This window comes from Pterocles gutturalis, unplaced genomic scaffold (genome assembly GCF_000699245.1).
Source record: "Pterocles gutturalis isolate BGI_N339 unplaced genomic scaffold, ASM69924v1 scaffold8550, whole genome shotgun sequence".
NCBI lineage: Eukaryota > Metazoa > Chordata > Aves > Pterocliformes > Pteroclidae > Pterocles > Pterocles gutturalis.
This window is the reverse complement of record NW_010145823.1, coordinates 7,796-32,456: the sequence shown is the minus strand read 5'-3', so window position 1 is coordinate 32,456 and position 24,661 is coordinate 7,796. Positions and strand designations below refer to the sequence as shown.

At 41.9% G+C, this 24,661-nt stretch overlaps 1 protein-coding gene across 1 annotated transcript in view; it reads left to right on the top strand.

The window, feature by feature from the left end:
- LOC104470545 (dipeptidyl aminopeptidase-like protein 6) overlaps window positions 1-24,451 on the top strand; it is a gene marked incomplete at both ends in the record, with an annotated part of 34,902 nt that extends 10,451 nt beyond the window's left edge. Inside the window, 2 exons of the mRNA XM_010085507.1 lie at window positions 20,661-20,755; window positions 24,377-24,451. Of these exons, the coding sequence (XP_010083809.1) occupies window positions 20,661-20,755; window positions 24,377-24,451 (170 nt within the window). The remainder of the gene's footprint in view (window positions 1-20,660; window positions 20,756-24,376) is intronic.
- Window positions 24,452-24,661: the final 210 nt, after the last annotated feature.

The window sequence follows — 24,661 nt, the reverse complement described above, 5'->3', positions numbered from 1 at the left end:
AAATTATTTCTATTCAGGTTGGCTCTTGAAAATATGCTGAAAGCTCACTGAAACTGATGGAATGAGCTGATGTTTAAGCATTTTCTTGATTCACAGTGGGTGAGTGGAAAAATAACGTACTTCTGATCGATAGCTCTGTCATTCCATTGATTTCAAAGGAGCTAAGGGGAAAAAAAAACAAAGGATGAGAACCAGTCTCAAAGCTGACATAACTACACTTTCAGTGCAAAGATTACAGGCTTCTCTAAGCTTTCAACCACAACTCATGGCTGGTTAGGGGATATGTTTACATCTTTTTTTTGGAATTGCAATTGAATTTACTTGCATGAAGTGAGAGATGTACCAAAGATGGAACTTTAAACCTCTTGCAATTTCTGTAGTGCCACTGTAATTTCAAATTCGAGTTTACATTTTTACCCAGTGGCTTAGGGAGAGTAAAGAATATTTTATTTAATTAGATGCTGTCTTCTTCTGCCCTGACCATTGCTGTCATTGACTCAGTTAAGAGTGCTCTGGAGAGGAACAATGAATTCATAGATTAGAACTGATGCTGCAGAGTTTATTTCTAATTCCACTTCCAGAAACCACTATCACTTAGATTTTCACTGTGGTGTAACTAAATGCTGGATTTATTGTGAACGTTTCACGCTTCAGGACAAGATAGTATGAAATAGTATAGTATATATGGTATAGTATAGTAGGTATATATACAGGAAATCTGAGATTGTGCTGGTGATCAAATGGCACCCCCCTACCTTGCAAACCAAGTGGAAACACCCTGAACTGCATCTCTGTTCTAGCCCCATCCATCCCGTGCCCCCTTCCTGCACTCTTCTGCTCATCACTCGGTACATCGCACCCTGTGTCATTCCGTTACCATCCTCTATTGTGAACTTCCCTTTACTGTGCAACTATAATTATCTTGTCCATATGCTAAGCATGCATACGAGCTCCAGTTAGCAGCTCATTTCATATTGTGTATCTTAAATGTTGTATTTGGACATTTCCTCATTTGCATATCCTCCTCCATACACTGTCAGGAGTGTCCTGTGCCAGCCCTTCGTTAGCCCTCGCGGATGACAGATGGCCCACTCGTTAGTCTGGTCTCTAACTGCTTAGCAGTTCTGCTCTCAAGCTTTACATTACTTTGTAATTAGGCTTCACAATTGCCAGGCTTTTCCTGTAATTTCTCTGACACAGGATTTCAGCTCAGGTTTCTGAAAAGCTTGCTGGGATGCTGCAGTATTCCCGTAATGGAGGACAAAACCAGGATAAAGAGGGGTGCTGGCATTTTGTGCTGAAGAGCAGCTCAGTCAATTGATTTATCCTGAAAACAATAATTCTTAGTCGTTACCTTGACCTGGCCTGAGAATCCCGTTGGGTTGTGAGTGCTGTCTTTATGGCCCTGTGGAGCTGCAGTGCTTCCTACCAGCTGTGGATCTGAGCCCCAGTATCTTGGGAGCACCCCTCCTTTTTCACAAGGAGGAGCATCGTGCCCAATGTCAAAGAAAGCAGCAGAGGCTGAATTGTATACATCACCTGTGGAGACTTATGCTTGTCTTCTGTCTGTACTTAATGGCAAATACATTTTGCCTACACTGAAAGTACTTGGCTGCTGTTGTAGTTAGAAAAACATAATAGCAGCCTATAACATACTGTCTGTGGTTATTGCTATTGATTGGATGCAACATGCCGTCGTTACTTACTTCTTGGAGGATGTTTTTTCAGCCTTACTGTTGGCACCTTGCAATACATAGTGTACGCAGCAGTGACTGTTGCCAGGATTTTTGGCTGTACATTAGCGACTGGAGGTTCCAACTAGGAGCGCATCTTTTTTGTGCTAGACACTGTCCAGACACGGCGAGACAGTCCTTGCAGAGGGGTTGTAGCCAAACAAAAAGAATAAAGGTTGAAATGATGATCACCGTATATTCAAGCAGTGAGGAGCACTGAGGCACAGGACACCAAAGGATGCGCTCAGGGTCATAGGAAGTTGACTAAAAGAAAAATCTGAAAATCAAGCCCTGTTCTCCATAGTCCCTGCCCACTTGCTTCACCTGCAACACTGGCAAAACAGTATCTATTCCTGCCTAAAGAGGAACAGTGGGTAAATTAGCAAATTAGCAAAAGGCTTGAATGGCATTTTCAGAAATGTCTGTTATTTGGAAACCTGCCACTCAGTGAGAGCCAGAACCGCCATGTGCCTAGCTCACATCTGAGAATGGCAGCTAGGCTGATATCTGAGAAGTCCTCCTGAAAAATGCACTAATAACTAATATCTAAATATAATAGAGTAATTATTTGCTCTTTAATACTGAAGCACATATGTTTTATTGCATGTTTTACTGATAACATCATAGAATCTCTAGGCACTTTTAAAGTCTAATATTGAATTAAATGGCCTAGAACTAATAATTTTTATTTACCATGCTGAAAAAAAATCATCATGTAGTCACTGAGGTAATTTATTTCAGTTTACCTTTAGTAATAATGCTCAGATCAACCATACTTGGATAGCCCAAATGCCCCCAAGTCTATTCAGTGCAGTGTAAATCCATTGCTCTGTATTGATAAAAGCATTGATGCATTTCAAATGATGCAGATGCGTGGGGAGTAAATGAATTATTTATAGTTTGCTTTGCATAGATATTAAGAACTTTGTAAGTGCTAATATTTTTCCTTGTGAAAAAGGTTTGCATTAAGGTGCTGCTTTGACAGCCCTTAAGATTAAAATTACCCTGAGAGAAATCTACAATATAGTTAGCGGGAGTGCAGACTTTGGATTGCTCCTCCATGGACCAAAACGTTGACTGCTTCCAAGCAGCCATCCTAATGGGCAGCATAAGGAGCCTTTCCTTTGGCAAGGTTGGGCTGTTGGCATTTGTTATCGGAGGAACAAAGTCATCTTCCTTGGGCAGAGCAGTCTGCAGTTTTGTGGGTTTGGGATCTGTGTTAGGAAGGAGCTACACCTCCTCAAATGCAGGTGCTGCCAGGTGAGGGCACACACTCACCCCAGTTCCTGTCTTATGGTAAATGGATGGAAACTGCTCATAGGTGGTTTTGTTAGTGTAAATCTGGTGAAGGCATAAAGAAAATTGGGTTGCTCTATTTGGATATTTGCTTCCTTGCCCACTTTGCTAAACAGAGATACTAGTTAATTAACTTCAACGTGTTTTAAATATGTGTTAAAAAGGCTTAAGTGAGCAGGTATACTGGTTCAAAGGAAACTTGTCCCACTCCCAGTTCTGGTGTGCCAAACCTCATACCCTACCTCATGGCAGCTTGTTTCTGCAATGTTTTTTGTGAGTAATCTGGCTTTTCAAACATTCTTGAAACATTTTCTAAGACAAAGAGCAAGTCACCTGGAGCACAACACACCGGTTTGCGGTGGTTAAGATTTCAGCAAACTTCCAGCTCCAATTGCAAAGAGCCCCACAACCCTGAGGAGCCCTAAGGGTGACCTTGTGTAAAGACATGGCACTAAAGGAAAACACTGTGTGGGCCTGAGGAGAATGCAGGGGAAGGACTGAAGGAGGCTCTTCTGATCTAACACTTCATGGAAGCGTGCGGCAGTGCTGCTCACACAGCCCAGCATGGAGGTTTTGCTGTGAATGGCCTTCAGAAACCCTCTGTTGTGATTCATGAAGACATGGATGCTAGTTAAATAAGCACACGGTGAACTCTTAGGTAGTGTTGGTGTCAGTGGAAATATCCACATGCTTCAGAGATAGTTGATTACTATTCTTAATCTAAACGACTTCATGAAGTGACATCCTACATTGCCAAAGCAGAATAGATAACAGCTCATCTTCTGTCACAACTGCTGCAAAGAGAAAGAAAAAAAGGAAAATGTTAAACCATTTGAACCATAGTTTTGATTTTAGACCCCATCCTGGATTGTCTTCTTCAGAAATTTCTGTGCATCTGTACTCTGGGAGCACTGAAGAGAAGTTGCCCTGCTCCTGCCTTTCAGCTGCTGGGCAATTGCCGAAGTTCGATAGTGATGGTAACCTACTCACTGAAGACCTGGGAATTAATGGCTTTTTAACATACTGTAATAGGCTGTGGAGGAGAACATTTCTGCCGTGTAGCTGTTTTGTTCATTACTACAAGAGAGAACGAAATGAGAAATCAATTTGGCTCTTTTAAAAATTAATACAGTCTGCAGGAGCAAGCTGGGGAGGAGTTCAGTACCTTGGCTTTACAGCGCCTCAGTGCCCACCTTTTCTGCAGTGCTGGGGTGGTGGAGGGGCACACAGGCTGCTCTTAGACTGACCAAATCATCCTTTGGTGTGTACAGCAACTTCTGTACTGGGGAAAGTCCTGTTTGTGAAACATATCACACCCTAGAAAAGCAGAACACTGTAATTGTCATGTAGGGGTTTTTGTTTGTGGGCTTTCTTGAGTAGCTTGATGTCTTGAGGAGGTCAGGATTTTCATATGTGCCTAACCCAATATTTAGGAGCCTCCACAGGTAACCTAATTTCTCCAAAGCCTGATGAACTCTAACCATTACCCTGTGTGTCGTTGACCGCTGTTGAGCCTGAGTCAGATGTCCTCCTGAGGTACCAAAATAAGTGACCTCAGACATTCAAAAACATAGCTTTATATTTATGATGTCCCTGCATCGTGCCAGGTTGAGTGAAGAATACAGCCCAGGGACTGGCGGCTGCAGAGTCGCTTGGGGGAGAAGCCCAGGCAAGCAGGGATGATCCTGGTGGTGTGGAAGCTGGAGCTGTGCAAAGGGTGGAAATGAGCCTGGGAGTCAGGACTGTGATGCTGCCTGAGAAATGGCTTCGTCACCTAAGATGAAGAGCTGGAAAATACATTCAATTGCTAGCATAGTAACAAAAGGAACAATTAGTGAATCAAAGGTGGTTGGAAGAGGCAAGAGATGTCTTTGGACTTCACTTCTTCTTGACCGGGTTCTACTACTCCCCGTAACTGCCTAATTCTCTTCCCACTGATTTTTTTAAAAAGAACAGGAAAAAATAGATTTCTCCCCCACAGCCAACGAGATGGTCACATTCTCACATGTTGGACCAGCAAGCTAGTTTCCTGTACTTTTTATAGCCATTAGCAACAACAGATTTTCCATTTCCCTTTCAAGCCCAGCTCCACTAAAATTAGTGCTTTTCTCTCAAAGTAACTCAGAAGTGAGATGGTGCTTCCTGCCGTGGCTGTGTCTGCTAGCAAGGAGTGGCTTTGGGGGATAATTTAAAGCTGTAAGAGGTGTGAAAACTAGGACCACATGGGCTCCTTTGTGTGCTGTAGTTGTTTGCAGATTTGAGGTAAAAATCCACAGGAGTTAGGTAGGAGCTGCTCTCTGCCCCTCCCCATCATCGCGCTTTATGTCCCACCGAGGGGCACAGAAGCATTTCCCTGCTCTATATTGCTGGTGGTCAATGCAAAGCTTCTGAATTCAGTGCTGGGTCTTTTTACCCTGCCAGGCATGCACACATAGTGCAACTGCACCCAGTTCACAGGGGGAAGCCTTTTGAATGAAAAAAAAAAAAGAACAGCATGAAATGGGAAGGAAGCCGCATGTTGCCACGGGGAGCGGCTGCATCCATGGGGGACTTTTGAAGATGTGGCTCCCGTCAGTGGAGCTGCTGGAAGAAAAGAAATGCACGCAGCAGCTCTGCCTATGTGTTTAACAGTTTGAAGCCCATTAAAAAAGGATTTATTATTTTTTTTTTTAATCTGGCTCAAAGTAGTTCGAAATCAAAACCCGCTGCTCTCAGAGCTGAAGGCAAGGCACTGGTTTTACAGAGGTTTAACTGGGAGAGGGAATAGGTGTTCTCTCAGTAGGTGTTAGTCAAAAATCGAGGTGAACAACTCGAGGTACAGTGTGACAATGCTAGATGCACATCCCTGGTTCATACCTGCGAGGTGGGTAACAGTGAGCTCCCAGCTGTCCCCAGCCCCTGGGGAAGGGGAACTGCCATGACAGAAATTATCTTCAATAAGCCTTTAACGGGATGGTCATAATTACAGTCCAGCTGGTTGAATTTGTACTAAAATAAAATTGTGCGGGTTTTTTTTTTTTTTTCCTGTTTGCCTCTTCAGAGGAGTATAACACAGGAATGAGAGACACAAGGAAAGCCATGCTCCTGGGTGATGGAGCAAGCTGGACGCAGCAGAGGGTGATAGTCTTCTCTCGTGCCCAGGAGGTTGGCAGTGTCTCACCATGAGGAGGATTGCTTTGGGAGGGAGTAAGAAATATATCTCATTTACGTCCAGAACCACTAAGAAAATCTGGGCAGATAGGTGGAGAACTCAGTTTCAAACTATAGGTAAGGAAGATCAAAAATGAGGGTTTCTATGAACTTGCTCAAGGTTTACCTAACAACCAGACTGTAAGGTGTAAGAGTGGAAAAGTTTCGGGAGATGAGCACCTAGGAAAAAACAGAGGGAAGAAATGAGATGCATAATTGCAGGATATGCTGGGCAAGAAGCAGGACTGTAAAGGGATGATGGAGAAAGGAAAGCCCTTCAGGGTGTCTGAGCCTCTTGTTAAGCAGCTGATCCTGATTACTGCATACTGCCGGTACCTTCAGTAGTGATTTCTGGAAAGGTTTATGTCTGTCAACAGTCCATCTTTAGGTGCCCTCTATTCTGTAGGAGGCAACTTGATTATTTTTTCTATTTTCCATTCCAAGGCATTTTTCTATTTTTCACACTGCCCTGCCCAACTTTGATTTCTTCTTGGAGATTTTTACTTGGTGCAAAGCACATTTTCCTAATTCAGAAGCTTTCCCTGAGCTTGCTCCACTGCTCTTGGATGTTTCTTGAACATGGAGTGATTGCCAGTGATTAATTAGAGCAGTATGTAGTCTTATACTTGTTCCTTTTAATGAACATTAAATAAATATATGCTGAGATACCATAATTTCATAATTTGGAGATGCGAAATATTGTATTTCTGGTGATTAAACTTTACATCAAATATTTGTAACTGGAAATTTAGCAGGCAAAGATTTACTTATCTAAGAAAGTCCCCGGTGAGTTTGTATCTCCTGACTGTATTAAGCTGTTGAACATATAAGAAGCAGTACTTTTTTTTTCTTACAGAAATAGTACTAGACTTATATAATTCATTAAAAGAAATTTAAAATGAGATAATTATCACTGATCAAGGGAATATAATTATATTTTAAAATACAGATATACAAATCTCACACCAGTGAAAATTCAATTAAGAACAGCAGAGACCAAAGTTTGCCCAGCCCCAAATCCTGTCTCCATGGGGGGTGATATGTGTGTGCAGAAGGATGAGTGAGAACATAGAGAACTTCACACACTTTTTAGGTTAGCGAATTACCAGGTCCTCTTGTGGTTTCTCTATTTAGTAACCCCAAATGTATTTCTCTTCCAAGACACTTGCCAAGCATCCTTCACAGCCTCCTGCATCCACCATCTCCTTCATCAAGTAGTTTCACTGGCCTAAGACCTGTTGCATGAGGTTTCCTTTCTTTTACTTGGAAGTTTGCTCTCATATGGTTTGTTTGATGGCCCTTAGATCAGTACTTTGGATTATTCTTCTTGTTTCTCAGATGTTTTCCATCTGTAATGTATCATTTTAGAGAGAAGGACATGGGAACTGTTTACAAGGATTACATGGAAGTGTCAGGGTTGGCTTCTCAAATGTGTTCAAATGATTTGAGTTTCATGACACTTGAAGGCAAGTGCATGTATATAATATAATTTGTTTCACCCCAAAGAAAAGCCAGAAGATTTTGCACTGTGTTAAAATCTGTAGGTCCCGATACCAAATCATACCACACTGAGTCATCACAATGCCATAAAAACATGCAATATAGGTCCCCAACAGGGTTTTCACAGCTTTATGTGAAACCAGTGCTGGGTCTATATGCATGCCCCTAGTGTTAAAACGGATTACTTTGCTGACATCTCTTTCCATTGCCATCTCTGGTAGAAAATAAGGTGATCCTGTAGGTGATCCTGAGACAGAAGTGGCCGTGCATGCTGAGAAATAATCCCTGATTATCGGAGTATAACACCTCTTGAAAACCACTTCTAGTCTCATGCTTAGCAGGAAAAGAACTCAGGGTGTGACAACAAGTATGAAAAGATGAAGGAAGGAAAACAAAGTGCAAAGAAAAGGACACTTGGGAAAAAACTCCCTAGAGTAAATGTTGTTGCAAACTCCCTTCCCAGCCATACACAAACCCGGCTACACGTTCAACTCTTTCTCTTCATCAGGTATTTGGAAGGTAAATGAACGATGTTTAATTTATTTAGAAAAGATATTTTTAAAATGTCTGTTTCTTTTGAAGACTTATACCTGATTTGTCAATGCTTAAGATTTGTTATAATTCACAAAATCTGAGTAATCAACTTCAAAGCTTTTTTACTCTCCACGGAAGGCAGATTACAACAGCATGGATGGAAAAAAGTAAACAAAGTCTAGTAAAAAGGCAATGGGAAATATCAAAGCTCAAGTCAAGAAGAGAAAAGAAGTTTCAGCTTAGAAGAAATTTCCCCACAAAGGGTAAAATTTTGGATCTACTGGATAAATGAAGGTTATTTTGGCATACACAGGACCTTGTAGGAAATCAGCTGTACATAGCAGGGGTAGTAAATCCAGCAGTTCTTTGAGCTCATTGCAGTTAGGTTCAGTGTGGTCATTTATGCAGAGTCAGTCAGTTCCAGTTCTGCTTGGAAGTGTTGGCCTTGCCATGCATGTGCTGTAGGAATATCTGAATACTGTGGTGTCTTCAGGTGTGCTGAGAAGAACCAGCAAGACTTTGACAAACATATGAAATCCACCAATTCTGCCTGGAAAAATGTCCAGAAATTTTTCCAATAGTCTCATTTATTATCACCCTATATAAACACTTATTCTCTGTGCAGCAATTTTCCTATTTCCCACTGGACAAGAGCCTACACCCAAAACCTGCTCCTGCAGCTGGTACTGGTTGCTCAACCCGGTGGCAGCAACAGCAGAGTGGGGCCAGTGGGAACTGAGCTGGCCCACCCGCACTGTAATGGGGTTATTGCACGTATGCTGGGCCATGTGAAGCTGTTTTCACTGCTGTTTATTATTGCTTCAGTTGATGAACTGACTCATTTTACAAGACATATTTCTTGGAAGACTTGTGCATAAGCCAGGAACCTTATTAATAATTTGGAGGTATCTTTTGCTTCCTTATTCTCCTTCCCAATGGGACGGTGGGCTGTGAACTGGGATGTGAAAAATGTCTTAAAACTTTTTTTAAGTGTCACCAGGATTGTATGTGAACATATATTTGTTCCATGTATTCCATATTTTCCTTCTTCCAGGTTTTAATTTTAGGGGCAGCATTTGTGAGAGTTTACTATTACCTTTTGCCTTGAAGCATTTAGCTAATATCAAACTTGGTAGCATGCATAAGATATGACCATAAATTAACTTTTAACATGTAGTCTTTATTTCTGTCCTATTTTTAATGCCTCACAAAGGAAGGTATTTTTATAAGTAGAATTATATACCAATAATTGTAATATTCCTGTTTTTTTTTTTCCTGATGGAGATAGAATGGCTTCTATGGCTAAATTATCAAGCCAGCACAGTATGAGTATGCAAAACATGAGACTATTTATTAGAATTCAATATTTTATATTTACTTTCCTTCTCTTAGGGCAGGAAACTAAGAACATATAATCAATTTTCTGTTGCAATCAACTTTTTTAGGGGAAAAAATATTGGACTATATTCAGGAGAGAACAACACTGAAACCAGCATCTTTTTATCCAGTTTGAGGGACATTATCACCTTGATCTCTACAGTGAGTTTGGGCTGCTCCATCTAAAAAAGACAGATTGTAGTGGGAATAGACACGGTCCAGAGAAGAATAAAGACCATGACAGAAGCATGGAAATGCACAATAAAAAGAAAAATTGCCCTGAGTAACTATGAAATTATGTAAGGATACAAAAAATAAAGAAAAATATGAAGAAATCTAGTTCTTTTCATTGAATAAGGGTGTTCCTTGGTTTTAATGCCATCTGCTGAAAGTTGTTAACCCATTGAGCAGATATTTTTGGATAAAAGGTTGACCAGGATTCAAGAAAGGACCAATCATTCTTTTGGTGTAACAATTTTTCATCCATTGCACTTAAGCCAGGTGTTCATATCTGGCTCTTTTGCTTCAGCACCCGCATCAGCATGTTTTCCCCCTTAGCAGCAAGCCGCTCCTGATTCAGAACCAACATCATGCGAGGCAGTGAACAAGAAAGATGTCGGTTCCTTGGCAGAGAGAGGAATAGGATCAAGAACAAGTGAAATAAGAAATTCAGGAATCATTTCTGAGGTTTGGTATGGGGCTCCACGTGGGGGCTGGCCAAGTCACTGGAGGCAAACTGATTTGAGATGTTAAGGGAAAGCGATGTACTCAGCTGACATTATTTTTTTCATTCCTTCGTCTACTTTGATTTTCTAAAGCCTGAAGTCAGGGTGATGGACATGGCTCTGCCAGACTCTTATTTATGGTTAGACTTCATCAGAGTCATACTTTGCCAGACACATCTGAAATGAGAGAGTAGCATAAAAGGGATTGTGAAATATTGCACACAAAGATCATTAACACTTTATCTAGAGCTGTATACACAGAAAATTAGCTTGTTAATATACAAAGATCTTATTCAGTCTGTACTGAAATTTCAGTACTCTACCCAGCATAATAATAATGAAAAGGAAAAAAGCCATTTTATATATTCTTTCTCTCCATCATGGCCACTAACAAGTGTAATTTGGTTGGGGGCAGAGAGAAGAAGGCAAGGAAATGCACAGAGGAATTACGAAAACAAGCTGTGGGGGTCACATTTTAATGAAAATTTATTCATGGATTCCTTTTTTTCTCGGTGTCAAATATATTATTACATTTACGTGTAACACTTTGGGTTTCACACTCCCCTGGGTGAAGCTGAAATAAATGGGGCAGGTATGACCTGGTGCTTTTGGCAGAGAAGAGGAAGGTCACTGGGCAATGCTGCCCTGGCCCTGGGACAACCCAGGGACAGCTTGGAGCTTGTGTGCCTGCACCGAGCAGGCAAGGTGGGGATTTTTATGGCAGCTTGAGCTCTCATATGAGCTAGCAACTACTATGGCAAAAGCCCTGGAGGTTTTTATACTCCCAGGAAAATCTGTGTCAGTGTATTTGGGGCTGCGCCACCCACACCAGCCACATTGCAGTGCTGGGATAAGCTGATGCTACCTGTTGTTCGCACTTTGTTTTGCTGTTCAGGCACATGGCGAGACCATGAAAAATATGTGGGTGTGGATAAAGGCATCAGGGACTGTTTCCTGGGAAATTAGTTGTTTGGGGTTAAATTGCTTTTAGCGTGTGCTAAATGTGGGAAGTTTCTGGCAGGGAATCAATGAGTGTAATCTGGTATCTCCAGCTGTCCAGACTCAGAGAACCTAGGGACCACCTGCAGTTCTTCTGCTATAACATCTAGGGTTTGAGGAGCACATGGCATGAGCACAACTGAACGGGCAAAGAAGATGGCAGAGAATTTTTGAGGAAGATTTCTGAGTTCTGGTATATGCCAAAGTCAGCTCAGTGTGCTGCAAAGTCCCCAGGCTGCTGTCAGTCGTTACACAGAGATAAACTGAGGGCAGCAAGCATCAAAATGCATGTTTTTACTGTTGTTGTTAGGATTTTGCAGCAGTTTTGTAATAGGGATGATTTCCCTCGGATGGTGTCAAAATGGATTACTCCAGAGGATTTCTCATTCATTTTTTTCCTAATTGCGTTCTCTTTTTTTTTTCTTTTTTTTTCTTTTTTTTTCTTTTTTTTTTTTTTTTTTTCCTCCATGTGTTACAAAAGCAGGTAGGAGCAGGGAAGAGGAATTATTTGAAGTTGAAACAATTTTTCTGTTTCTCACATGGACTTCTGCTTTTCATGCCTATGTCACTAAGCCGTGATCTGAGCCTACGGAGTTCCCAGATTGGGGCTCTTTGAAGCGTAGTTCAGTCTCACAAATGAGAGGCAGCAGCAGAATTGTACCTGGTTTCAAATTTGGGACTGAAATTTCAAAGGTGTGCTCTGCCTGCATGTCAGGCTTGGTGCTGAGGTTTTCTCTCAAGGAGATTGAAAAGCTTTTTTTTTGTGTTTGGATCCTGAAGTTTTGGGATTAGACAAAAAAAGAGAAACAGACTGACATTACTGATTTTTATAGTTTTAAGTTTTCCCAGGACTCAGCCTTCTTATAGCTCTTGACAAGTTAATTTACAAGCCTGTTAGAGATGCACGGCGATATGGGAATTTTCCTGAGCTATAATTGTGTTTTATTTTACTAGTACTACTGTGAAAGCGCTATATTGGTGCACCAACTGCAACTGCATTGAGGTGATGAGCAATTAAAACCACTTCTTGCATAATAAAGCACATTCTATCGTGTTGCACTTACTTAATGTACCAACGCAATGTGTTATACAGCATTTAGCTAAATCACAGTAAATCACCTGTTTAAAGAAGTTTTCCTTTCAGCCTCCGATGTGAAAAAAAATGCTGGAAACAGTAAAAGGATAATGACCCATAATGCCAGAAAGATAAAAATGGGATTTCAGTTGTCTCCTGGAATTAAAGGCTGTAGCAATGTTGTTAAAGGCAAGCTGTTCTCCATCCCCTGTTGCTCTCTTGCATCAGCATCACAAAGTATAACAGACTTTTGCTTATTTCTGCACTGCAGAGTAGCAAGGCTGAAGAAAAAGGAGTTGCTGGTGGAGGGCAGGTGGATTGAAGACAAAAAGCAGGAGGCTGTGATGAGTTACAAGTGCCAAGGTCTATGAGGAGCTAAGGACCAGCTGTCGCTGAGGGTGGGGTGAAGCAGTGGGTATGGAAATGGGGTTTTGTTGTCATTCACCACTCATTCTCTTTCTCTCCCTCCCTTTGTGTTATCTCAGAGCCAGCTTACTGCAGTACCACGGGATAGGGGATGGGAAGCCTTCTGTTGTTTTTGGGCATATGCTATAAGTCTCAAATAGAATCATAGAACCATAGAATCATTAAGGTTGGAAAAGACCTCAAGGATCATCAAGTCCAACCCAACACCACCCAACCCACCAAACCACGTCCCTAAGCACCACATCTACACGTTTCTTGAACACCTCCAGGGATGGTGACTCAACCACCTCCCTGGGTAGCCTGTTCCAATGTCTGACCACTCTTTCAGTGAAGAAATTTTTCCTGTAGATATAATAATGATATAATAGATGCACTGCAGCATGTCTTGAAAGAACAGCAGATCATAGTATTAAATGTATCATCGTAATGATCCTTTTTTCCACCTGAATTTGGGATTGCATCTGCTTGGACACCTGAAGAGGCTTCCAGCAGGGACTGATCGTGCTGTTATTTTGCATTATCTTCTGTGTGGTTAAGTTTTACAGCAGTTAGGGAGCTTGCATAGTCCTACCATTTGTTGAACATGTCTCTCCTGGGCTTTTCTGTGGAGCAAACCATACCTGCCCCAGGGAGTGCAGGTTCTGGAGGGATCACTCTCCTTGTTGTGCAAAGGTGTGTGGCTCCAGTTAGGCAGATATCATCCTAAGTGAGTCAATAATCCTGCAGGCTTACTAAATGAGATATGACTTCCCCTTTCATGAAAGTAAACCAAAATAAATATTTCTCTAAGCCTGTCTGTGCTCATCCTTCTCCCTGCTCATATCATTCTCAACCTTTTTCCTCTTCTTTGGTGCTTCTTGCTAATGTTTGCTGATTTTTATGATGGTTTTTATTTCCTCTGTGAATTTACCTTGTTCTGTCATTTTCCTCCCTGCTTCCATTATTTCCCAAAACCTCAGGCTCTCTCTTTAAAAACCAGTCTCTGAAGGTAGCAGGCATGTGTTTGTGCTACATCTGTCAAGATTAAGGGCTTTTTAAGATCTTGGTCCCATGCACAGCAGCCTGTTAACCTCAGCTTGTCCTATTCTTTCCCCTGTGTCACTCTGAAAACACTTTTTTTACAGGAAACCCTAAGTCCCCCAGATCTGATTTTCCATGCGAGATGCTTATGTGAGAGCTGTGCGGATGACTGCACTGAACATGTACGCCAGGTGCTTTGCCTGGCACGGACAGGCTGCTCGCTCCCCCCAGGGGTCTGCTGTACCTGGGCTGGCTCTCAGGTGCAAATGCCAGTAGCCACAGCGGCAAACAACCCTGCTGCCGAGCCCACAGCTGGCCCTGATACCCAGTTCAGACATGATGCTGTTCCCAGAGACGTGCTGTATTTCAGTGTAAACTTGCAGACTTCCCCAATCCTGCAAATGTGGGTAATCAATACAAGCCCCTATTTTTTTCCCTGCATGTCACAAGGCTGACCCTTCTCTTTGGTTGTGGTACATGGGTGCTGGAGATGAGGGTGTGATATGCCCAAGCCCACCCGAGGAGCACACCCACTCCCCACCTCTGGTCTCCATCCACTGTGCTGGGGCTTACCTGGCCCTTCAGAAGGCTTGTTGGGATGCTAAACAAATGGAAGATTTTTGATTTATTTTAATTCCACTGCCTCATCCTCGTGTATTTTTCCAAATGAATAAGACCATAGTACACACCGTTGCCAGTCTGAAAATACCAACTCTGTCTGAAAAAACATCTGTCCTACTTTGCAACCTTCCTGCCTGCTGTCTTGTTAGATGGTGAGTGCTAACCGGTTGTGTCTGATCAATACGTGCTGGGGGGACCACAAGAAATTCTTGGCTGGGGGAGGTCAGCCTGGCTGAGTGCTGAGTGATGCCTATCACCGTGGAGGGTAGGGCTGCAGGGCTGGTGGAAGGCTCATACTTCAGATGAAAAATAAAATTCTAAAGTCCTGATTGCTTTGAGTCATTAAAAACCCCACAACAGCTTTTGTTTTTTGGAAGAGAGAGGCTGATAACAGACTCTTGAGTTGTTTCCAGCTGCAGTAACTGCCTTCATTGGGTAGAACAGCATGCGGTGTTTTCACTTCTTGTGAAGTGCAGAGGATGCTTTCAGGGTTTCTAACCCCACTGACATCAGATGCAAACTTCCTGCTAGCTGGGTCATGCCCAAGGTTGGGTCTTGCAAAGCCCTTCCTACAGCAGCAGGGATGAGAAATAACCGAAGAGTGCCCAGTCCTCTCTTGGTGGTCCTGTAACTCTGACTGTGCCGGTGCAGAGCTCCATCCCTCAGCACACATGGCCCCGTGCAACGTGACCTCAGTCCCTGGAGAGTGATGTGGGCTCATTCCTGGGGGACATGCTGCCATCTGCTCTCTTGACACAACATAATTTGTTTCCAGCCTTGCTGGTCATGCTGGTATCTGGAGGCTCATTTATCTGAAATGGTTCAGAACAACTTCAGGACTTAAGTTTCTTTTATTCAGCAATCTTCCTTAATCTTAGGGATTGAGAACGATAATTCCCTTGACACTGACTTTCATCAGACTGCGACTCATTCAATTATCTTTCATGTCTGTTGATCTGAAATTACAGGATTTGAGAAGTTGCTTTTTCCTCCACGTCTGTGGCTCTAAGTGACCGGAGCTGTCCTAACAGTCCTGATACTACCTTCTGCCTTTCACTGACTCTGACTTGCTGCATGTGAATTTTATAACTTTTTTTCCTCTGCTTTTCATTTGTCAGTTGCTAAACTGATAGAAAATTACAATTTCATGAAAAATATTTTTTTAGACCTGGATTTAAATTCTTATTCCTTCTCATATTTTATCACATAGTTCTGCTTTCCATAATCTCTGACAAATAATGAAAATTCTCCTCAAAAGCGTGTGGGTCCTGCTATTATTTTATAAACCAGTCTCTCTTCTCTAATAGTGTGTACTTTCTTAGTCTCATCAGGAAAGCTGTACAGCCCTAAATTTGTGAGCACTGATGCTAGTGCAAACCTGCTGGATGTAATTCCTTCAATTCCTGCAGCTGGGTGTAATTCCTTCAGCTTCTTTGTACCACCAGCACTCAAACTTACTCCTAGAAGTAAAATTGTCCCAGATCTTCTTGTCTGCTGTGATGAGCTGTGTAGTCTGGTGCCCAGTCTGACACAATGTAGAAAGAAGTGGTGTTGGCTCAGACAAGTGCTCCTCTAACCACAGCAATAGCTGATGCTGTGTTGCACTTGAGCCTGGCCCCTTTTAGTGGCCCGTAATGAGGCAGCCCTGCATTAGGGATGATCGATGGTGTATCCTGCTTATTTCCTTTAGTATCCATCAGTTTATCAGTTGTCCATGAATTTTTGTACTCCCTTGTTTTATATCATGGCAAATGATACAATGCTGTCTTGCTCTCTTGAGGGTGTCCAGCATTTTGTTGGCTATTTAGGCTGCCTCCAAATATTGAGATGATTATTTGAGGTCCTCAAGTGATACCAATGATGGCCTCGTGGTCTTTCTCCTGATTTTCAACTGCCAGTTCCATGCTCAGCATCGTGGCAGCACCAGTGGGCAAGTTTGCAGAGGCCCTATGCCTTTTCTGATGGGAAAGCCCTGCGAAGGGTTGGCCAGGCAGCATGCCTGAAAATACAAAACGTGCACTGGTGCCATAGTGCGTAATGCATCACTCTCTTGAGAGAAATCCCAATATTTTGCTTCACCCTAAACAAGAGGCCAGCGGGCAAGGCTGCCAGGCAAAGCAAACCCATGTGTGTCCTGCTCCTGGCAAGGGCTCGGCAACTGCAAGGGATGCAAGCTCCCTGTCACTAAATCTGAATTTAAGAAAGATGTGTACAAAGAAGCTGGGAAACTCTGACACTGCAAATGCAACACTGGTCTTGGGTTTCCTGATTTCGCCCGTTCTGCTTAGCAGGTTTTTAAAAATCTCTGCCAAGGCTCCCCCATTCTTCTACACTGACTCTGTACAGCATCAGGGCTGCTCTATTATTTCTAGTAATCATTGCTTTTTGTAATCAGTCACTTTTGTAAGCGTGACTACATATCTCTGTCTGTACTCACTGACACATAATATATTCCACCAAGCAGACAATTTCCTGGAAGTTGAAAGAGGGGGAGGAGTTGGCAAAGTGAACTCTGCTCTTGAAGAAATCCATTATATAATGGAATAAATGGCTTTATGCCTGAAAGTTACAATTTTCATCATCATTTACACTGAACAGCAGCCTCAAAGAAAGGCAGGTATAAAAAATGAGATGCAGTGATGACCTTTATCAGCTGTGGTGACAGCTATAAATCAGGTTGCAAATTCTCATCAGCTCGCTGGACAGAATTCATTACAGACAGCGGTCGCTGCGTTGCTTTTTGTCTTTGACTGAGGTATGTCCCATTTAAATAAATGCTCTTCTACTGGAACAAATCACACATTTCAAAACAGAAGTCCAAGAATATTGTTCATTGATTCGTTTGAGGACTAAGATAATACAACTTACAGACAAGCTAAACCTCACGGTGGTTTGCTTGGAATATAATGCAGATCAATTTGTTCTTCTCTTAAGCAGACCAATTTTCTGTTCATTAATTCAGATGCTGCGTTGATGGCTTGTATTGAATATAATAGGAAAATTTACAGCCCTAACAAATCAGCGCTGCTTCTTTTATTCTTCCTTATTCATATGCAGCAGATTAGCACCTGATTTTAAACTCGTTACACTTTAACAAATAATGGGAATCTCTTTCATCTCCTGCTTCCAACTAAGGAGCAACTTTTCTGTAATCATCTTGAAATTTCACCGTTTCTTAAAGTGTTATGGTTTTTTGGAGCATAGGGAGCAATAAAAGTTTAGTAGCAATGTCATTATAGGCAGTAATGTAACTTCCATCAGTTCAGGCAATGCTCAGGAAACAGCCACGAAGTATTAACAGCCCCACAGACTCATTAGATTAATAAGCTACTTTACCTGTGTGCTGAACTTTGAGCTGAGTTTCATCACTAGTTTTTTCTGTAATTAGGAAGTATCCTGAGAGGCTTACAATTATCCAAATGCTTTGCTAGCCACATTTAAAATGTGATTTTTCTGTCTAGAACTTGGTATGTAATTTGAAAATATTCTGTGTTGTTGACATAGGGTGATTATTAAAGCAGTAATCTTTCTCAAAATGTCTGATAATTAGGTAATATTCTAACTCTCAGCTTAGTTATTCCTGTTATTTCTGGAATACCTGAAAACAAGAATTTGGAATGTATACTTTCCTCTTATAAAAAGTGATGCTTCAACCTTATCAGCCTAAGGATATAAAGGCAAGGTGTGTAGGGACCATTAACAGCTTTTATGGTATCACTTCCTAAATTGTTGGTGTAAAAGTATTTCTTAAGGATCTGGACCCAGAAGCTGGAAGCTAAAGCTGTAAGTCGGTGCTGGATCAGGCCCCAGAGATTGTCTCTTCTGGTGTCTGACCCAGGACAAGAGCAAATGCTGAGGGAAGATTTTAAGAAGTAGGTAAATTTCTCTGGATGATAGTTCAGGATATGCGTCTAGTCCCTCACAATATCAAGTTCAAGGGCTTTCCGAAAACCATCTCCCCTCAAAACCCATAATCATTGATGGATTTTTCTTCCATTTTTCTAATTCGTGTTTGGACCCATCTGCAGTCCTGGCACCCACTCTGCTCTGGAGACTGTGACTTCCACAGCTTGTTTACCTTCTGCTTGAAGAAATAATCCCTTTTATTTGTGTTGAACCTGTCATTCACTGGCATCATTTAATGCCTCCTAATACTTATTTTGGAAAAGTCAGGGAACAAGCATTCATTATTTATCTTCTCTGTGCTGCATACGACTTTTTTGACTTCTGTCGTAGTTCTGTTCAATCAGTTCTTTCCCAGGTTGAAGTATCTTGGTTTGTTCAGGCATAAATCGTATGAAGCAATATTTTAAAGTCCTGAATATAATCAGGCATGCTTATGAAAATGCCATGCCCTTGGACAACACTCCAGAACTAATGACAAAATTTTAATACTGTCAAATCCAAACAGGAACTCTCTTCATTATTCTGGTCTCAAATGCAAGACTTAATCTAATTCAGATCCTGCATTTTTTATTCAGGACTGAAGGTGTTGAGAAGATTTATTCCATAATTAGAAGAGATGGTTTGAGAACTTTGCCCATGTTTCTGAAGGGCTGCTGCTGTGATTTGGACACTGAGAGTCTTAAGTCTCTAAAATCTTGTCTGGAGAGGATCATCTGTACTGCAGCAACAATTTGTCCTCACATAATATGATTCAACACAATCTCAGAAGATATTCTTTCTTCCTACACTTACACATAAAACTGTGATATGTAGGAGATGACTCTTTTTATTGATAGTAAGAAGTAGAGCGTAGAAGCTGTTCACCTGCACTTTCAGAGCATTTTACAAAGATGGTTAGTGACTGTGATGAGGATTGTCATCACCAGCTTAGAAACAAAAGAAGCCTGAAACATGGATAAGGACGCAGTGTGCTAGGTCTGTACACCAGAGGTTTGAAAGAACTGGGTCTCTGGATGCGGCGTTGTCTTTAGCAGGTCACCTCGAGCTGGGCAGCATGCACCTGTTTGCGGTTACAATGAGTTGGGTCTGTGCTTTTATGAATCCAGTAGGATTTAAACTCACTTTTGACTCATCCCAGGACAACCCATGGATAATGTTTAACCATTCCTGTGTCCCTGACACTTCTGGGACGTACCGTGGAGCGACCCTGGGGTAATCACAGTGAAGACAGGCAATGAGGAATTATTTCCTTGGCTGACACTGGAAGCAGAAGTTTGATAGGATACATCTGTTCTCAACCTTAGTTTAGCCAGGTTGCAAAAAACCAGTAACCCTACTCCTGTGTCAAGAAAAGCTGATGAATCTTTTAATGGCAGAGTGCTTGGGACTTGTGTGTCGTGTTTTATCTGTCGAGCAGTGCACATAAGCACTGATCAGACTTGAACTTCAATTTATAACATCTGACAAGATGACAACTCTTTATTCTTGTAATGTTTTTTCATCCTGAACCTTTGACCTGCCTCACAACCCTCATTTGGAGTTTCTTTCATATGTCTACCCCAGCCTTTCTGTCAAGTACAGTTTGAGCTTTGAGGGCTGGAGACTATCTCCTGCCTGTGCAGCAGCTACCAGAGGGGGTTCTTGTCCTTGTCCACATGTCCTGACTGCTGGAGTAGTCCCAAGGTGCAATGATGACAACCTGATTTGTCCTGTTCCATGTGAAAATGGGAGTTTCTTTTCATGCATCTTCTTCTGGTGTAAGTTTACAGGACAAGTGTCAGAGTTGGAAGATCTGCACAGTATTATGTTCCAGAATCTGTTTTGTTAAAGGATGATTTGCTTTTAACTTTCCAAGGCTTTCTAGGCATCTGGCCTTAAACTCCTACAGAGACTGAGCATCTTGGAAACCTTTAAGCATAAGAATATTTTTTGACTTTTTTTTTCCCCTGCACTAACAGTAGAGCAAGCTGTGTATGTACATTCAAACAGGGCACCCTCCTGCCTTCAGCTTTGGGAAAGTATGGCAGAACGAACATGTAACAAACATCAACCATGTTGTTTAATGACTAACTTGGAAGCCACTTTAACATAATAGCAATGGATGCATGAAAAACAAACAAACAAGCAAACAGAACAAAAACCAAACCAACTGTGTTCTTTAGAGGAAAGTTCTCAGCAATCCTTTCGGTTCAAGCCCATATTCTACACAAACAGACAATTTCAGATTTCCTTAATGTTCTTTTCTTTTCCTCCTTGCAGACAATGAATTCATTTACAGAAACCAGAATGGCACAGTGATTCTGAGGAATGTTGAAACTAACAGTTCAACAATATTAATAGAAAACAAAAAAATTGTAAGTATTTTCTGTAATGAGTAGCAGAATTTAACACTTCTCTTGCAGTTGGATCAGTAAAGCAGAAAATGACTTAGGTTTCAACTTCTTGTATTGTCAAGGAGAAGCAATACACTGGTAATACTATGGGCTACACAATGACTGATAATGTGAAATTTAACTCCAGCTTTTGTTATTATTCTGCAAGCTTAGTTTCTTTCATACTACAGGAAAGTATCATATAGATATTTGAAGTTAGTCTTGCATGTCGTATATAATTGAAAGATGCATAATTCTCATCTTTGCATGCTTAATAGAAGAGACAATTGATACAACTTACTGTCTGTTGGTAGCATTCTCCACATTCCTCCATGCAAATACTGATTTTTTAATTTGTGGATTTGCTGATTTTTCCTGCCTAATGGTTGAAATGTAATTTCAGTGTTGTTAATGAATAGTGTTGATGAATGGAAATGGGTTGCATATGAGAGAAACCCTAAGAAATTACTGGGAAAATAAGTTAGTAGGTGGCTATTAAAATGAATGAAAAGAAAATAAATTCATAGCTGATACAGAGTATCATTTATAATGATGAAAGTGTTTTGTGGCATTTTTTTTATATTAGATGAAGCCAACATTATGTCAGGATTTAGTACATTAAATGTTAGAGTGTTTTCAGTATTTCCTGTAAGAAGTTAATGTCCAAAGTAAAATATACTTTTCCAAAGTAAAAAAAATTGCTCTGACAATGACATATGAATTGTGTTGTCCTGGTAAAATTGTCACTTATGCAGCACCTACCTAATGTTTTGGTTAACTTAGAATCATAGAAACATAGAATCATTAAGGTTGGAAAAGACCTCAAGGATCATCAAGTCCAACCCAACACCACCTAACTCACTAAACCATGTCCCTAAGCACCACATCTACACGTTTCTTGAACCCCTCCAGGGATGGTGCCTCCACCACTGCCCTGGGCAGCCTGTTCCAATGCCTGATCACTCTTTCAGTGAAGAAATTTTTTCTAATATCTAGCCTAAACCTCCCCTGGCGCAACTTGAGGCCATTTCCTCTTGTCCTATCACTTGTTACTTTAGAGAAGAGGCCAGCACCCACCTCACTACACCCTCCTTTCAGGCAGTTGTAGAGAGTGATAAGGTCTCCTCTCAGCCTCCCGTCCTCTAAACTAAACAACCCCAGTTCCCTCATCTGCTCCTCATCAGACCTGTGCTCCAGACCCTTCACCAGCTTCGTTGCCCTTCTCTGGACCTGCTCCAGCACCTCAATGTCCTTCTTGTGGTGAGGGGCCCAAAACTGAACACAGGATTCAAGGTGCAGCCTCACCAGTGCTGACTACAGGGGCACAATCACTGCCCTAGTCCTGCTGGCCACACTATTGCTGATGCAGGCCAGGATGCTGTTGGCCTTCTTGGCCACCTGGGCACACTGCTGGCTCCTGTTCAGCCGGCTGTCGACCAGCACCCCCAGGTCCCTCTCTGCTGGGCAGCTTTCCAGCCACTCTGCCCCGAGCCTGTAGCGTTGCAGGGGGTTGTTGTGACCAAAGTGCAGGAGCCGGCACTTGGCTTTATTGAACTTCATACAATTGGCCTCAGCCCATAGGTCCAGCCTGTCCAGATCCCTCTGCAAAGCCTCCCTACCCTCAAGCAGGTCAACACACCCACTCAATTTGGTATCATCTGCAGCCTGCAGTGGTTTTGTTGTACTGTATCATTGCAAAACTACAAAAGCAGAGGATGGCTAACAGGCATATCTTCATGACCCAAGATCTCAGAAAACCAGTTTAGAAACTCAAAAAGAAAAGTAAATGTACAAGAAAACTATAAAACCACATTCCAGGTTTACTTTATTTTGCAGTGTGAGTATACAACTCATACAAAGCTAGACTACAGTATTAATTCTTTTTCAATGAGACAAAGAACTCATCACTGAATTATTATTGCAGGACCCAACCTTAAATTTTACATGCTGCCATTTAACCTTCAACCTTTGCTACATCACATAAACAACCCTCTTTTACCAGAGTGTAACCCCTTTCTTTACAATTCTGCTAAGGGGAAAAAATAATGGGCTGGCTTCCTTTAATGTCAAGGTCTGTTGAAGTCAAACTGCTTCCATTTGGCCTCTAATTATGCTCCTGGATTTTAATTTTGCCATTGTAAGAAAAGTACAGTGTTACAAGATAATCCTACTTTTTCATGCCATGGCCTCCCTGCTGCCTGGATCATCAAGTTCCCCTTGCTCCTCTGCTCCTTGCTTGGTAAATAAATCTGCAGAACACTACCTCCACATTAATCCAGAAAATCCCGATAAAAAGCCACTGTTCCACCTCGTCCAGGAACTTTGTACACTACCTCCACATTAATCCAGAAAATCCTGATAAAAGAGCCACTGTTCCACCTCATCCAGGAACTTTGTCCTTTTCCTTCCCAGCCCTGGGTCAGAACAACTTTTGCTACCTTGTCGTGTTTTCTTTTCTCAGTAAATAACATCTTTCTTTATGCTGACACTGCAGGCTCTCCCGCTCCCCTGGCACTTTCCATCCTGATCCATGCTGGCCCATCAACCCATTAGGTTGCCCAGGGAAGTGGTACATGCCCCAACCCTGGAAACATTCTGGGTTGGGTTGGACAGGGCTCTGAGTAACCTGGTCTCGTTGAAGATGTCTGGGCTCATTGCCAGGGGGTTGGACTAAAGGTCCCCTCCAGCAGGAACCAGTCTATGGCTCTGTGATCAGTCCCTTCTGCCTTTGGCTGTCCCCTGGGTTCCCCACGCACCCCCTCCAGCCTCGCTTGCCCTGGGATGCTGAGCTTTTCCCTGGAGCCCAAATTCCATCTTCCAGTTTTGTTCTTGGGAACCTCTCAAGGACTTGCATCTAATCTGTTAGGTGAGAGGATGACACTTCCAAGGCAGCGGATGAGCGGTGTGTTAGTGGCACCTCTCTTTGACCTTGGTGCACCAGCAATGTGTTATATGGAAATGCACTGGAAAAGAGAACAGATGCCTGCACTAGTGGAGCGGGAAAAAGGTAATTTCTGACAAGTCTGAGATATTTTGCCATCTCTTCTTGTTAGTAAGAGTTGTAGCACAGCTTTTTGCAGAACCCAGGTCAGGGTGCACCTGAAAAGCTGTATCACCACAGCATCCCAAAGGCTTATTTTATTGTAAAAAATGGGATAGTATTGCCTTAATTGGGACAGGTACTGGTGTCTCTTTAGAATGGTTTGCTCCAGCAGATGTTTACTGTTTGTTATCTCCAGCATTTTGGCCGGTGACTGCAGGGAATGAGAGGGAATTGATAAATTGTCATTTGTCAGGGTTTTCTACCACCTGCTGTCCACAAGTGCCCCGCCAGCCACTGTGCAGTAGGTTTGTAAGGAAAATTCTGATTTTTTGAGATAGCTGCCTGCTCTGAGTCACAATGTAGTTATGCTTTCCTTGTGGGAGCACATAAGTGACCACATAACATTTCTTTGTTTTGAAAAGGGAGGTAACATTGTTTTTCAAAACACTTAGTCTGGCAGTATTCTTTATCATTAAAAAGTTGATCATAGCAATTAGTTCTAAATGTTATTAGATTGAAATCTGAAAAATATTAATTTCAGTGTTTGATTTATTTTCTAGGTCTCCTTAAAAGCTATTCGATACGAAGTGTCACCTGACCGGGAATACGCACTTTTTGCTTTTAATGTTGAACCAGTAAGTAAATGGATTTTATTTCAAAATACACAGCCAGTAGCGAGCTTTTTACCCCCACTTCTATGCCAGTAAGATGATATTTTAAATTAATTGTTTCCTATGAAACAAAGAAAGAAAACCCCTCACTTAGGTGTTCTGAGAGCATGTCATACTGCCATCTAGTAGGGGAGAAAGGTATAAATTACACCATAGAGGAAACACTGTCTGCCA